The sequence below is a fragment of the Cervus canadensis genome, chromosome 31 (genome assembly GCF_019320065.1).
Source record: "Cervus canadensis isolate Bull #8, Minnesota chromosome 31, ASM1932006v1, whole genome shotgun sequence".
Classification (NCBI taxonomy): Eukaryota; Metazoa; Chordata; class Mammalia; order Artiodactyla; family Cervidae; genus Cervus; species Cervus canadensis.
Genome location: NC_057416.1, coordinates 13,954,664 through 13,970,497, shown reverse-complemented (window position 1 = coordinate 13,970,497; position 15,834 = coordinate 13,954,664). Strand labels below are relative to the sequence as shown.

General features: G+C 46.6%; 1 protein-coding gene across 7 annotated transcripts in view; it reads left to right on the top strand.

The window, feature by feature from the left end:
* Positions 1–13,221, top strand: part of ACSL1 (acyl-CoA synthetase long chain family member 1) — a 64,197-nt gene extending 50,976 nt beyond the window's left edge. For all 7 annotated transcript variants that reach the window (XM_043454117.1, XM_043454113.1, XM_043454120.1 and 4 more), the window contains exons 12-21: positions 1,258–1,392; positions 3,335–3,469; positions 4,338–4,433; positions 5,270–5,342; positions 6,837–6,925; positions 7,878–7,994; positions 9,495–9,638; positions 10,910–11,011; positions 11,143–11,214; positions 11,578–13,221. In XM_043454117.1, the coding sequence (XP_043310052.1) occupies positions 1,258–1,392; positions 3,335–3,469; positions 4,338–4,433; positions 5,270–5,342; positions 6,837–6,925; positions 7,878–7,994; positions 9,495–9,638; positions 10,910–11,011; positions 11,143–11,214; positions 11,578–11,718 (1,104 nt within the window). In that variant the 3' untranslated portion in view covers positions 11,719–13,221. The remainder of the gene's footprint in view (positions 1–1,257; positions 1,393–3,334; positions 3,470–4,337; positions 4,434–5,269; positions 5,343–6,836; positions 6,926–7,877; positions 7,995–9,494; positions 9,639–10,909; positions 11,012–11,142; positions 11,215–11,577) is intronic.
* The last annotated feature ends 2,613 nt before the right edge of the window (positions 13,222–15,834 follow it).

Below are 15,834 nucleotides of genomic sequence, written 5' to 3'. Positions count from 1 at the left end.
GATGTTGCACGAGTACAGAGTGATCACAAATGTGTTGACAGTGGACTGTAGTTACCTCCCTAGTTTCCACAGTGCCCAGGAGTCAGTCCACACTGAACAAAGCCTCTGAGCTTTAATTTTTTAAACAATGAACCGTGGTGTACCGTTCTAAAGTGGTTTCTGCTTTCAAGCCTGAGGTCGTTTGTGCTTCCGTCGCATCATCCCTTGAATCTCTCTTTCTTTTTAAAATTTAAAACAGGCAGACTCGTTGTCAAGTGCCCATTACCTGCCAGCGCAGCTTGCATCAGACAGGAGGAAATTCAGGCACTAGGTCATAACGGAAGGCAGATTGCTCTGTGCAGTCTCAATGGCAGCGTATTCTGATGACTCAGATTTTTTTTAGTTAGATACAAACAGGAAAAACGAGACTTTAAAAGCTTGGACTGGGGCTTCTCTTGGTGGCTCAGTGGTAAGGAATTCGCCTGCCAATGCAGGAGACAGAGGTTCGATCCCTGATCTGGGAAGACCCCATGTGCTGTGGAGCAGCTAAGCCCGTGCCCTGCGACTACTGAGCCTGTGCTCCGCCAACAAGAGAAGCCACTGCAGTGAGAAACCCAAGCACCACAACTCGAGAAAAGCCCCCACTCACGACAGCTAGAGGAAAGCTGCATGGCAGCGAAGACCCAGCTCAGCCATAAATAAATAAACAAACATTATTTAAAAAACTTGAACTGTAGGCAAGTAGCTAAGTTTTTATTAGGGGATAAATTGGACCTAAATTTTCTGGAAGGCTAAAAATAATTTGGGTTATCTGATACCATGTCCTTCATTTGGCAAATACTGAAGCTAAAACAGCAGAACCTCTAAGATCATCACTAAAAACCACATTCCCTGGTTGCCGATTAGCTAGCTCTTCTATCTTCAGGATGACCAGGAGTAGTGCAACAGCCCCCTGTTGTGCAAGGACCCCTAAAACACGAGAATGCTGTTTCATTTTTTATTTTGTTTTATTTTTGGCCATGCCACATGGCATGTGGGATCTTAGTTCCCTGACCAGGGATCCAACCTGCAGCCCCTGCATTGGAAGCTCAGGGTCTTAACCACTGGACCTCCAGGAGAATCCCAAGAACGTTGTTTTGAAAGCTCCCTACATTTAGGAACTTTATGATTTCTGAAAACTGGCCTGAAATGCTAAAACCAAAGCCTTGTGTGTCTGTGTGTGTTGTGTAACCCCCACTGCAATGATGACACATTAGATATTTCTGTTTACCTCTCTAGTGTGTGATGCTCTGTCATGGAGCTAAAATAGGATTTTTCCAAGGAGATATCAGGCTGCTTATGGATGATCTCAAGGCCCTTCAACCCACCGTCTTCCCTGTGGTCCCCAGACTGCTGAACCGGATGTTTGACCGAGTAAGTGCCAGGGGCAGAGAGTGGGATCTTGAACCCCAAATTCTCCGTGAACACGGCAGCTGCTCTTAGACTCGTGGGACTGCAGTTTAGTCCGCTGTTAAACCAGAATCTGTTTACCTCCCAGAGCTGTGGGTGAGGATTATAAGAGAAAGCACTGTGAACGTGCCTTATAAATCAGAAGGCACAATACAGATGTGAGGTGGAGGTTGCTTTATTTTCACCATAAACTCTTTGAGCCTCCGTCTCCTCACTCTTACAATGGACTGTTACCTCCTCCTTCATCTCATAAAGTTGCTAATTACATCACATGAAAATAATAGCTATCAAATTATTTTATTGGGCTTCCCAGGTGGCTCAGACGGTAAAGAGTCTGCCTGCAACACTGGAGACCCAGATTTGATCCCTGGGTCAGGAAGATCCCCTGGAGGAGAAAATGGCAACCCACTCCAGTAATCTTGCCTGGAGAATCCCATGGAGAGAGGAGCCTGGCAGGCTACAGTCTATGGGGTCTCAAAAGAGTCAGACACGACTAAGAAACTAATGCTTCCACTTTCATACTATTGTCTAGCGTAATAAGAGAGTGGAAAAGCTGGCTTAACACTCAACAAACAAAAAATGAAAATAATGAAAATAATAACTACGAAATGATTTTATAAATTGTAAAGTTCCGCCTGTGTGTAAAAATGCTACCTACTCAGTAGCCACGTTGGGAGACGTGACTAAGCCAAGCCCGGGACCAAGAGAAGGTGGTGGGCTATTGGAGCACGGGCCCACAGCCAGGGCAGGACCCCGTGTGGTGGGAGCAGTCTCCACGATGGGTTTGCATGGGACAGTTTTAATGCTCTTCATGTTGAAGCATGGCTTTTGTCATCTGTGAGAACCTTCTCATTTTTTTACATTTTTGTTTTCCTGCCAGCTAATACTCCCCAGTTTCCCAGGGAGACCTTAAGGTTTTAGCTTCTGTTAATCTTTTGTGGTGGTGGTGGTTTAGTCACTCCGTTGTGTCAGACTCTTTGCGACCCCATGGACCGTAGCCCACCAGGCTCCTCCGTCCATGGGATTTCCCAGGTAAGAATACTGGAGTGGGTTGCCATGTCCTCCAGGGGATCTTCCCAACCCAGGTGTTGAACCCACGTCACCTGCATTGCAGGCATATTCTTCTTTCTCATTTTTTTTAAATGATTCTTTTTTTTTTTTAAGAAAGTCATAAGGCAGCCTTATTGAGATATAATTCACATTACATATGATTCACCCATTTAAGTGTTTTTAGTGCAATTCAAAGGTTTTTAGTATGTTCACAGAGTTCTGAAATTATCATTAAAGTTCATTTTAGAACATTTGTATCACTTCAGAAAGAATGTGGTATCATCCTCCACCCCACTACCTCCCTCTACCCCATAAAATGAATCTACTTCCTAAACCTATAAATTTCCCTATTCTGGATTTTGATATGAGTGGGATCACGGAATATTCTTTTGTGACTGGCTTCTTCCACTTAAGTATGCTTTCCAGGTGCATACATGTCATAGCCTACATCCATACTTTGTTCCTTTTAATGTCCAAATAATATTCCACTGCGTGGATACAACATGTTTTATTTGTCTGTCCAGCCACTGATGGTCAGCGGGGTTGTTTCTTCTTCTTGGCTGTTGTGAATAACACTGCTATGATGTTCACGCACAGGCAAGGGGTGCTATGGACGTGTGTTTTTATTATCTTAGGTGTGTGCCCAGGAGCAGAACTACTGGGTCATGACTAACTCTGTGTTTAATTGAGGAACTGCCAGTCTGTTTTCTAAAGCAGCTGAACCATTTTACATCCCTGCCAGCAAGGCGTGAAGGTTCCAGTTTCTCCATATCTTTGCCAACACTTGTTGTTACCTGACGTTTTAATTCCTGCCATTCTGCTCATCAGGAAACCTTCTCATCTCTTGACTCATTAGATTTTCGGACAAGCAAACACCACGCTGAAGCGATGGCTGTTGGACTTTGCCTCCAAGAGGAAAGAGGCTGAACTTCGCAGTGGAATCATTAGAAACAACAGCCTCTGGGATAAACTGATCTTCCACAAAATACAGGTAGCACATTGACTCTCAACTGTTGCTTGTCACCTAAGCTAATTTGGCTTGCAAACCTTCTGTGAGGGCTCCTTTTTTTAATTGAAGAATACTTGATGTACAATTTTATATAAGTGACAGGCATACAATATAGTGATTCACAATTTTTAAAGATGATGTTCCATTTATTGTTATAAAATATTGGCTATATTCCCCCAATATATCCTTGTGCAATAAATCCTTGTAGCTTATTTTATACCTAGTCATTTGTACCTCTTAATCCCCTACCCCTTTATTGTGTGAGAGCTCTTTTTAAAAGAGAAGGTCAGAGAGAAAGAGAATTTCTGACACATTTCTTAAAACTAAGGACAAAGCCATTAGCAAAACCTCAGTGTCCAAGAAAAATCTGAACAGTGTTTCGCTATCCGGGGCGGAAAAGGGATCAGGTAGCATAGCCTTTATGATTCTCCATCCTGTTTTACTTTTCTGGAACTCTTGAGGTTATTTTTTTAGACATAAGTGATAAAGAGTGGAGTAATATGGAATAATAATAATAATATGGAATAATAGTGTGTTCCCCAAAATGTGATGGTTGCCACAAACTCACGACACTCTTGTTCTAATTCCTTAAAACACCTGTGAGTGTCGAGGTGTTGCTTTGCTGTCCACAGCCGTTGAGAGCGAGTGGCATGTTTTTGGGTGGAACCAAAGTCATCGGGTACCCCTTTTGGAGCACCTGTGCATGCTCATGTGGAGTGAGTTCTGTGCAGCCTGCCGACCAGGAGCTGGTGGGCTAAGGCATCAGGGTTCCAAGGAGGAGGAATCTTGGAGAAGCCCACCGCTTTCCAGCCACTTACCCTCACCCTCTCCCCTCTTCCTGCCTTCCAAGTCGAGCCTAGGAGGAAAAGTGAGGCTGATGATCACAGGAGCGGCGCCCGTGTCCGCCACCGTGCTCACCTTCCTGAGGGCCGCGCTGGGCTGCCAGGTGAGGGGCTCCCTGCCACTCGGGGTCTCAGACTGACTCACGCCCATGTGGCTGCTTTCCAAAAGGCCGTCTTCTTCTCCTGCACGTGCCCCTTCTTTTCTTCGGACGTGTCATTCCTGGGTGGCTTGGAGAAAGAAGTACATGCACAGCTTGGAGATGCTGCAGTTCCAGAGTAGTGCAATAAAGCCAGTGTCACAGTAGAGCGAGTCTCCTGAACTCTTGGTCTCCCAGGAGATATAAAAGCCCTGTCTACACCAGACTGTTGTCTATTAAGTGTGCAGTAACATTATGTCCAAAAAACAAGGCATTGTATATACCTTAATTTAAAAATACTTCTTTGCTAAAAAACGCTAACCATCCTCTGACAACACAGCGTTGCCACCAACCTTCAATCTGTAAGACAGGCAGTCTCTGCAAAGCGCCATAAAACGAGGTGTGCGTGCATGTGTCTTTCACCTCTGGCAGAATATGTGTTGTGTCCACCACGGGTAATTTTCCCTGGGGTAAGGCACAAAAGATACCTTTAGATCAGGTGTGAGGGCATGGGGATGCGTCATAAACCACGCAGAGACCCCGGCTCACGTGGGGGGAGCACCAGAGACTGGGTGACAAGTGCCGTGAGCCCACAGAGCGAGTGCGTGCCTGGGTGGATCCTGCGAAGTCTGACCTGTGACGGCATTGTCTCCTGTGTGTGTGAAGATGCCCGAGCTGTAATAGAGCATGTCGCCACGTGTGGGCTGAGGCTCCCAATTGAGCTGGAGGAGCTTACTTACTGAGCACTTGCAGTGGGAGTGTGACTGTCCCCTCTCTTTCTGCCCCTTTGCCTGGGGACCCAGTTCTACGAAGGCTACGGACAGACCGAGTGCACCGCCGGCTGCTGCCTGACTATTGCTGGGGACTGGACCGCAGGTACAGGGGCGGGGCTATGCTCACGAGGGTCTTACTCTTCACATCGAAATTGGGTTAATTACCCAACTTAAACAAGTGCTGTGTCTCCGATGATTCGGCCTTGGGGCCAACCATCCTGTGAACCCGGGAGCCCTGTGGATGCTGTCTCCCGGGACGCAGTGGTGATTTGGAGGCTCTGACTTGTCAGGCTGGGTGGGTGGCGATACAGAGTTACATGGGCCCTGGAGCTCACATCTGAAGATGCTGCCCTTTATGCCAGGTTCAGCGTGCTTGGCCCACCAGAGCTTTCCGGGAATTGCTTGGGGCCTGATTACTTGCTGGTGAATTTTAAACACATTTCCACTGTGTGCTGCAGTTGGTGTTGAGACCCCAGGCAGATATAAACACAAGTCCTTTTTCCTGAAAGGAAAGAACAGTGGAGGATAAACACAAGTACCTGTTCTGGATGGGGTTCTGTGTTAGGTACTGAGGGATGCATATTCCGTGCATTTCATCCCAACAACATGCCTGTGAGGTCAGCCTCTGGGAGGAAATGGTTGATTGTTGACTAAGAAGCATAAAGTCTAAGAATTGATATAGCTTTATGCTTCGGAGCCAGGATTCCAGCCCAGGTCTGACCCCAAGACTTGTATGCCTCCTCTCTCCCATACCAGCAGTGTACTCTACACCATGATCAATAAATTCCCTGGTACATTTGCCGTTTTACATGTTTGAGTATCTAACGACACAGATTCTAACATCAGGCTCTCTCTGGGAACATCATTCTGTTGCACTTGGCACTGACGGTCTATAAACTTTTTTCACAGTACTTATTTTTTAATCCCTGGTGTCTTACCAGCTAGAGAATTTGGAATAGTGACCACTTTAAGCTAAAATGATCAAAACATCCGAAGAATGATTTGTGACACTCTTAAAACTTAATCTGATTTCTGTTATTTTTTGTTTTGGGAAAATAACCCAGTCCTAGCTCCCTTTTGCAGGAGAGTAAAGTAAGCTGTAAAAAGAAGTCTTGTCCTGTCTTAATGAATTTACATATAAGACATGTTCTTTCATAATCTAGGGGGAAGGGCCATATTGGTCAGAACCATCTGACCAATCAAGGTTTGTTCTCACAGAGAATGCAGTTATTAATTACATCTGTATGAGGGAGAGCAGGGCCATCAGATCGTAGGAACCACATAAAAGTTTTAGAAAACCCACTTCCAGGTGTTCAAAGAAACCCTAAAATCAGCAGCCAAATCATTTACACTTTGAAAAGTAATTCGGAGCGTCAAACTTAGGAAAGGTCCCTAAGAGACTTTTGAATATTTCTTTCTCTTTTCTGGGAATAAACTCTCTAATTTGCCAGGGGGAGACAGGCTGTGTTTGTCAAACCCAGAGGTTTGCACCAGCTGTTCTCAGCCTGAGAACAAGGCTTGTTTGGGATCAAAGCAATCTGGCCTAAGGATATTGGTCATCACATTAGGAGTAATCATTCTTTTATTTGATACACAGGCCATGTTGGTGCCCCAATGCCTTGCAGCATTATCAAGCTTGTTGATGTGGAAGAAATGAATTACCTGGCTGCCAAGGGTGAGGGCGAGGTGAGTAAAACCCCACAGTCACCCCCTCAGGGCAGTCGCCTCCAGTAACCAGCCACTTCTGTAACCAGCCACTTCTCAGCATCGTGGCAGGTGAAGCCACTAAGCTTGGTATTCCTGCTGATCCTGCAGTCACACAGACTTCTTTCTGAAGGTACATATGTCTAAGTCTCAGGGGGTGAGGGCGTGGGGGGCACCAGCACCGCCTTCTACCACTAGCACGATGGGGCCAGGGGCCCAGGAGGGCAGAAAGGCTTCAGGGCCCGGAGTCCCTGGCCCCGGCTTCCTGTCTGCTGACCACCCTCACTGCCTGTTAGTGACCACCGGCTAGTGGAAGGTGTGCCCGACTCCTGTGTGACGGCATCCCCTTTGGGGCTTTCTGGCAGCTTGGAGCCAGAACCTAGGGTGATCGTGAGCCCTATGATTTGCAGCCGAAGACATTCAGGAAGGAACTGGGGGCATTGGAGGTACCAGCACGACGTCAGTGGTGGCTCCCTCTGGATCCTGGCATTCAGAGTCTGGCTAAAGGTTGAGGGAGACACACACACAGACACAGACAAACAGACACACACACTCACAGACACAGTTTTCTCTGGAGAAGTCCCAGTCAGTGCTCTTAACAGATCATCTTTTCTTCCCCCTCCCGTCTTACTGAGATAGAATTGACTCACATATATTGTGAAATGATCACGGCCGTGGGTTTCGTAACCATCCATCATCTCATACCAGTAACAAAAAGAAGAAAAGTGATTTTTTTTTCCCCCTTGTGATGAGAACTCTTAAGATCTCCTTTCTTAACAACTTGAAAATACATCCCACGCAGCCACGCTAAGTGTAGCTGCCGCGCTGTACGTGACATCCCCGGTCCTTACTTATCTTGTAGCTGGATGTTTGTGCCTTTCACCCACTTCTTCCAATCCCCATGGCCAACTCCCTCGCCCTCTTTTTCCTTCAGGTGTGTGTGAAAGGGTCAAACGTTTTTCAAGGCTACTTGAAAGACCCAGTGAAGACAGCAGAAGCTCTGGATAAAGACGGCTGGTTGCACACAGGGGACATTGGCAAGTGGTTACCAGTAAGTGGTCCCCGCCCTTGTCGGGAAGACGAGCCCCCACATGGCCACGGCGCCCTGACTCTCCCCCCTCTTTCTCCCTCCCTTCCTCTCCCGCAGGAAACAGGCTTATGTTTAGCATCCTCCTGTAGCATTTTCACTGTAACTGCAGCACATAGGTTTTGTTTCCATCCCTGACATCCTTTCTGGTTGCTGCTTCTGGTTTGAAATCCAGAAACACTGTGACTGGCTTTTCCCATTTCAGCGCTGTGTCTTGAAGTTGAGGCCTTAGTTCATTTCGGGGTCGGGGGGAGGGCACTGTATAAAAGCTGCTGGGAACGGATGACAGGCCAGAATTTGTGAACACACACGTTTCTTAGCATTGTCATCTCAGTAAGAACAGGGTAAGTGTTTACAGGTTGAGGCCAAGCCCTTTGAGTGTAGCCTCAGAACTGTTTACTGTAGAGAAATTCAGAGTCCATCTCGGGAGTCAAGACGCTGTTGCAAGAAGCCCACCCATGGGTGTCACCACTTTTGCTGTTGCGGCGACAACCATTGGTTTTTAAAGTCATTACTGATTTTCACTGCAAGCACTCAAATGGCTAGTGTAATGATTATTATTGTGTATTGTTCAAGTCTTACCGATTTAAGGTGCTTAATTTTTATTTTGCCTGGGAAAATATCCCCACCCCAAATTAATTCAAATTTCAGAATACCCAGGCTATTTAGAAATAAATCAAGTCCCTCTTTTCAGACTCAGGAGGGATTAAGTATCCGTTCTAATTCTGACTCTGGCTCTGAGGAGCCCATCTCCTAATCTTCCTGGACCTTAGTCCGCTCCTTTTGGAAACGGAGGAGAACTGTTGCAGGCTGAGAGAACCCTGGGCGCTTTGCAGCAGATGACTCTGGGAAGTGAGAGAGTGACCCGGGGTGGGAATGGGGCTTCGGGTTACCAGAGGTGGGGAGGTAGGCACCACTGGCGTTTTTGAGTCTGGCCCAGAGATTCTCGCGTCCCCACAGTCATCACGGGGGTGGCCAGCAACCCCTACCCAGAGAGCCGAGAGCAGCCCCCTCCTGCCCCTGCCTGGAGCAGGGACAGAGGGCCGTGAGCTGTCCTCTGCAGCCCCCGCTGCACACCGAGCACCTTGGGGAGGATGAGCGCGCCTCTCCTCGCGAGGACCTTGACCCCACCTCGGGCCCCTGTTACACAGAGTAAAGCTCACCAAGCTGAAGGGAGCAAGCAGGACGCTCTAGCTGGCTGGGAATAGGAAGTGGAGTGAGAGGAACTCCCTCATCCCTTCTCTATCCCACTGCTCAGCCTGGGGAGGTTACATAATCGCTGTCAGCCTCAGTTTGTCTCTCTGTAAAATGAGTTAACAGCTGGCCCCTGCCAGACCTTATTAGGATTAAGTAATAGTGCACAGGAAATGCTCAGTACCCTGCGTGGCCACTGCTGGTGGGGGGGCGGAAACAGACCCTGGGACCTGCTCACAGCCCACACCTCCCTTCCACACCCCAAAACAGAATGGCACCTTGAAGATCATCGACAGGAAGAAGCACATCTTTAAACTGGCACAAGGGGAGTACATAGCTCCTGAGAAGATCGAAAACATCTACCAGCGAAGTGAACCTGTCGCTCAGGTGTTTGTCCATGGAGAAAGCCTGCAGGTATGTGCTGCCTGAGCCAGAAGCTCTGTGGCCGGTGGGACACTGGCCTATAGCTGGTTCATATTCATTGCAAAAAGCATCACAGTATTCTAAGACGTCCAGGTACTTTCAGTGTAATGGGAAGTTTGCCACGTGTGTGAATTGACTTTCTGACTCTCTGACTTTGATGCTGGACTTGCTAGAACATAATCGACACGTTATTGGATTTTGCTGCTTGGCATTTCTTTTCTTTTTTTCTGTTTTATCCCCCCATCTATTTTGTAACTAGAAATTTGTGCCTCTTACTCTTGGCAGTTCTTAGTCTGCTCTACCAAGGGAAGTGGTGTAAAAATACTGGGGGACAGGTAAAATAAGCTTCTAATTTAATTATGAGGAGAAATATTGATATATGGGTTATAAGAAAGCTTAGAATTTTCAGACATATTAAACCTAACTTATTTATGGTATACCTTCTGCATCATTCTTGGGCAAATGATGGTTTGGAAGCCAGTATTTCTTAAAATTGAAAACCAATGTCAGTATTGCAATGGAACCTCATTTGCCAAAATTCTGGACAGATGGTGGAAAGGAAGAGAATGAGTTCTAGTTTTCTGAGGTTAATATTTCTACAAATTAGAGGGGACACATGTATGCCTAGAGCTGGTTCATATTCATTGCAAAAAGCATCACAATATTATAAAGTAATTATCCTCCTATTTAAATAAATTTAAAAATATTTCTACAAATCTTGAAATTTTCAAATAATTGTGGCAGAATATTTTCTTATAAGAAAATACACCTATCTTTCTTCGAGAATGCACTGCATCTTCTTAGACCTGGAATCTTACTATGCCTTTGATTTTTATTTCATTTCATTGTCACTCAATTGTAAAGAATGAGGTGCTAGAGTTCTTTGTAAAGTGAATCTGTATATATTTTCTTTTTCTCTTTTTATAAAGCAGTTATCTGATATCTATCCCATTATTTGCTTATTTGACCCTATTTTATTTTTAAAAGTATATATAAAAATAAGTAAAAACTAGGGTTTTATTAGATTTTGATTTCCAGTGGTTCTTTTAAAACATTTATTGCAAAATTCCCGATGCTGTCTATATTTCAGAGGCAGGAGTTGTTAACCTGGGCCCTGTGGACACCAGGGCTGGTAACATGCTCTGAAGAGAGGGTCTCTAACTCCCAGATTCTCCCAGGGACCCACGAAGCAGATAATAGGGAACTACAATTTTAGAGCATCGGGACCAAACTGTGTAGTAACTCACTTGTCTCTGTTAAAGGCATTTCTCATAGCGATCGTGGTACCGGACGTTGAGACACTAGGTGCCTGGGCCCAGAAGAGAGGCATTGTGGGCTCCTTTGAAGAACTGTGCAGAAATAAGGTAGGTTCCAAAGTGTGCAGCTGTCCTCCTGAGCTTCTCTTTGCATTAAGTGCAAAGTACAGGGACCCCTGCCCCCTGCGGCCCCTGAACCCACCACGGGAATAAGGATCTTGTTTTTCTTACCTTATTAGGATGTCAAAAAAGCTATTCTAGAAGACATGGTGAGGCTCGGGAAGGAGTCTGGCCTAAAACCATTTGAACAGGTAAGACTCGCATCCAAGTGTATGAATTCCCAAAAAACGGGTTTTTGACTTGAGGGTATTTTTTGTGAACAAGTTCTAGAAGAGGATGAGGTGATGTAAAGACATCGTGTGGAAGAGACAGTGGTGTGGTTTGGCTGGGGAGGGATTTCTATAACCAGGAGGGTGTATCCGCTTCTGGGGGGGTTGGGGGGGAGGCGGCTGCGGTCCCCATTCTGTCCTGACATCGGGCTGCTGTCTGCCCTGTGTTGAGACGGCGCAGCTGGGCCTGGCCTGTGAAGCTGGCTGGAATGGCCCAGAAGGGTCTTCATCCCTTCAGAAGCATCTGTCCTCCTTGCCTCCTTTGACTTCCTGGTCTCTTTACAGGTCAAAGGCATCTATCTCCACCCTGAACTCTTCTCTATTGACAATGGCCTTCTGACCCCAACCATGAAGGCTAAAAGGCCAGAGCTTCGGAATTACTTCAGGTCACAGATCGATGAGCTTTACTCCACCATCAAAGTCTAACGCGAGGGAGGAAGTGGAGGGGAGTTTGACAACGGCAGGATGGGAAGGCGCATCCTCCTCGGGTGCCTCGCGCGTCCAGATTCTCGTCATAGGAGCCTGGAGGGAACGGAACACTGCCTTACAGCCCCCTCACATCGCAGACTGTGTCCACGGTGATCCACAATTTCCAAAACGAGCCTTAAAAAATCATAGAGGAGAAACTGCAAACGTGCTAAGTTCTTTACCAATTCCTCAGTTACAAAGGCGGGTGAACACTTTGTCTCCCTGATCTGCTAACCAAAGGGTTAGGACTTTGCTCTTTCTGAGATGTCTGCTCCTCGCTGCAAATTCTGCAGATTTCTGCTGCTCAGAGTCCCGTGCACTGGAGGGAACCACCGTCCCCGACAAGCAAGACCTGTCTCGCCTGCAGGAGGTCGCAAGAGGACCAGAGGTTTTGGTTTTTGTTTTTTAATCCCTGCCACCCTCCCTTCCGTGTGTCACACTCACCCTCACGAACCTTCTGATTAACCCCTGTCCTTCCTGTCGGAGCAGAGGTTCTCCGTGAAGCAAAGGGCAGACTCAGCTCAGAACAGCTCAGGTATCGAATCCTGGATGGACGGCCGCTCACCAGAGAGGATGGATTCTGGTGCCCACAGAGCAGAATATTCTCCGACCCTCTTCTCCAGACACAACTTCCTGATTTCCTCCATCTGTTGCCTCCCAGGGGTTATGAAAAAGAAAAAGGAAAATCTGCCTTAGACTCTGCAGTGAAAACAAGCATTTCAACAAGGAAACAGTTACCTGGATCAACCATGTTCAACTGTGACGCCTAACTGTCCACTTTACCTTTGACGAACCGGTCACTCTGTCTCTGATGGATTTTAATGTGGTTTTCATATCAAAAAGAGTATGTTGTGATCAAGTGGCTTTCCCCACCCCACCCCACCGCCCCCCCCCCAGAATATAAACTCTCAGGCCAGGCATGTCTTTGAAAATATTAAGGGAGTAGATACACTTGGGTACTTATTGAAATGGATGGTGATAAATAAATGCTCTTCTATCATAATGCTACTTGATTTCTATGAAATATATTTGACAAGCCAAAATTCTAGGACATAGGAATCTGGAGAACTCATTTCCTGGGATTAGATTCTCAAGGTTTTTTTTTTTTTTTTGAAGTTAATTTGGGAAATTAGCAGCATTTCACTTTACTGCAAGTCTTTGCCACATGTGACTGAACTTAGTTTTCATTTGTACACTGAAAGCAGTTGTTTTGGGATAGAGGAGTACCTGTATCATACAAGCACAACGGGGTTTGCCCTAAAGAGCTGTCGTTGTTATAACACTATTTGGTAGCCTAACTTCATACGAGTACTCTTAATTGCCCAAGAAGTCAGTAATTTGTCACATCGGGGTTTTGAATGTTTGCTTTAAGTGTCGGCTCTTTCTATGTTTTATAAACCAAAACAGAATTTCCAAAAACAATGAAGGAAACCAAAATAAATATTTCTGCATTTCAAGCGAGTTGAGTGACGCCTCCGTTTTTCATGTCAGCTGTCGCATTCGGGGCGGCCTCGGATGAGCATGCGCGATGCATGGGGCGCGCTCAGCCCCAGGCTCCTCCCTGCGTGTCCTCCCTGCCGGCTCCAACCCGTTCCCGGCAGCAGCGGTCCTGCTGTCTTTCAGAGAAGAAAGTCATGGTGTGAACGGCACAGGTGTTCTTGAAAACTCAAATTCTCACGGGGAAGCGACGTTGCAGGAGGCATCGCTGCGGTGGGTGGTTCTGGGGGTTTTCATTCGGTGTGTCTTTAGTCATCCTCTTCCCATAACGCTGTCGGGGGAGATGGCTCGTTCATAGCGGCGGACTGTTTCTTTTCCCCTGTCGCTACCCTACGCTGTCATCTTAAAAGACTCGTCTTGAAAAAAAAAAAAAGACTCGTCTTTTCCAGAAGTGTGATTAATCACCCCCTGGTCTCTTCTGTAGCCTGTTGTGTTTAAATACGCCTTCATCCCCTGCTTCGGTGTCGGGTTTGGGGTGCTGAGGTCCGCTTTCTTCCTCTTTAGAGCTTAAGCCCTTTGCACAGTTCTCTGCTAAGACTCCTCATCCGGGCTGCCCTTTTATCTTGCTTTTCAAATTCTTTACCTTCTTCCTTCCCTGCCTTCCTCTTGCTCTCTCCCATCATTGGGAAACCCTGTGACCTTCCCGTCTCCTTCTTGAGCTTAGGACTTAGGAACTGGTGAGTGTTTGTTAGATAACTCTCATTTGAACAAATACTTGAAACTTTGAACCAAGCTTCTATAATGAGGTTGATAAAAACATTGTCTTTTTTTTTTTAATTCTGGTAAGACACACCTAAGATTTCCCATCTTCATCATTTAAAAGCATAGTTCAGTGGCATTTAGTGCATTCACACTTGTGTGGCCATCACCACCGTCCATCTCCAGAACTTTGTCACGTTCCAAAACCGCAGCTCTGCCCATTAAGCGATAACCCTCGTCTCCTCCTCACCCAGTCCCTGGCCACCACCGTTCTGCTGTCTCTGGACTTGACTGCTCTAGGTGCCATATATGATGAGTCATACAGTGCGTGCCCTGGGTTTCGCTTATTTCACTTAGCATTATGTCCTCTGGGTCCGTCTGTGTCGTCACAAATGTCAAGATTCTCTCACTTTTATAGTTGAATTAATATTTGTACGATTACATCACATTGTGTTTATCCAATCGTTTGTTGATGGACATTTGTTCCTACCTTCTAGCTTTTGAGAATATCCACTGTGAATGTCACTGTACAAATATCTTTCTGAGCCCCTGCTTTCAGTTCTTCTGGATAAACACCCAGAAGTGGAATTGCTGGGTCACCGGGTCATTCTGTGTCACTTCATTTTCTGGGGAGCTGCCACACTGTTTTTCGCATCATTTTAGATTCTCAGGGGCAGTGCACAAGGGTTCCACCTTCTCCACCTCCTTGCTATTACTTGCTGGTTTCTTTCTCTTCTTTTGATAATACCCACCCTCGTGGGTGTGAAGTGGTACCCCACTGTGGCTTTGATTTGCATTTCTCTAATGATGATAAAGTTGAGCATCCTTTTGTGTGCTTATCGGTCACTTGTGTATCTGCTGGGCAGTCTGGCTCTGGACACTGAGCTTTCCACCTCACACTGTGGAGGCTGCTTCATGTCCGCCTGTGCCAGGAACCTCCCGACAGAGACGTGTCATTGGATTGTTTCTTGGTGCTAGTAGTTATGCCTCTGAGCTTTGGTCCAGATGGTTTTGATTCCTATCTAATGGTTTTTCTTTGCCACAGCACAGGCCAGAGCCACTTGCCAGTGTCATTCTGGTTTATAGCTCATCATAAATGAGATATAGTTGCTCTCTGTGATGCTGGAAACCCCAAGTCCATCAAGGATCAAAAGTCAGGTAGAACCAGCCACTCTATTTCAGGAGGAAAGTAGATGTAAAGCTGGGTCACAGTCATGTGGTAGGTTCGTGAGGTCCCTTGAACATCCCAGGAATCATCAGCTGTGGAGGTGATGACAGCCACAGGTGTTGTGGACTTGCTATGAGCAATGTGTTAGGCTGTGCTCAACTTACGTTCTCATTCAATCCTCACAAAACCCCCACAAAACTGCAGGTTACAGATCCGCAGCTCTCTGTCTAGCATGGGCTAAGTGCCAGGCACAGTTCTGAGCTGGGGGAACTCGGCAGTGAGTACAGCACACGGGATCCTTGCCCTGTAAATCTCTGCCGAAAAAGACGGACAGCAAGCAGACAAGTGAGTGAACAACGTCAGATGGCGATGGGGGCTTTGCAGACAACAGATGGAGTCTCAGTAAGGGGACCACAAGGGCCTGTCTTCAGTGTTGTGGTCAGAGAAGCTCTCTTTGAGGACGTGACACTTGGAGTGTTAACCTGAAGACGGAGGAGGAAACCTGCAAAGCTTTGGAGAAAGAGTTTTCAAATAGAAGCAGCGTGTGCAAAGGCCCTGAGGTGGGAACCAGCTGGCTTTAGTCCAGGCTCTGAAAGGAAGCTGGCACGGCCGCAGCATCATAGGGCGGGGAAGAGTCAGTTAGAGAAGTCGGAGGACCGGTTACCAGGCCCCGCAGCCCAGAAAGGAATCCGGGTTTTTTAAACCAGTAA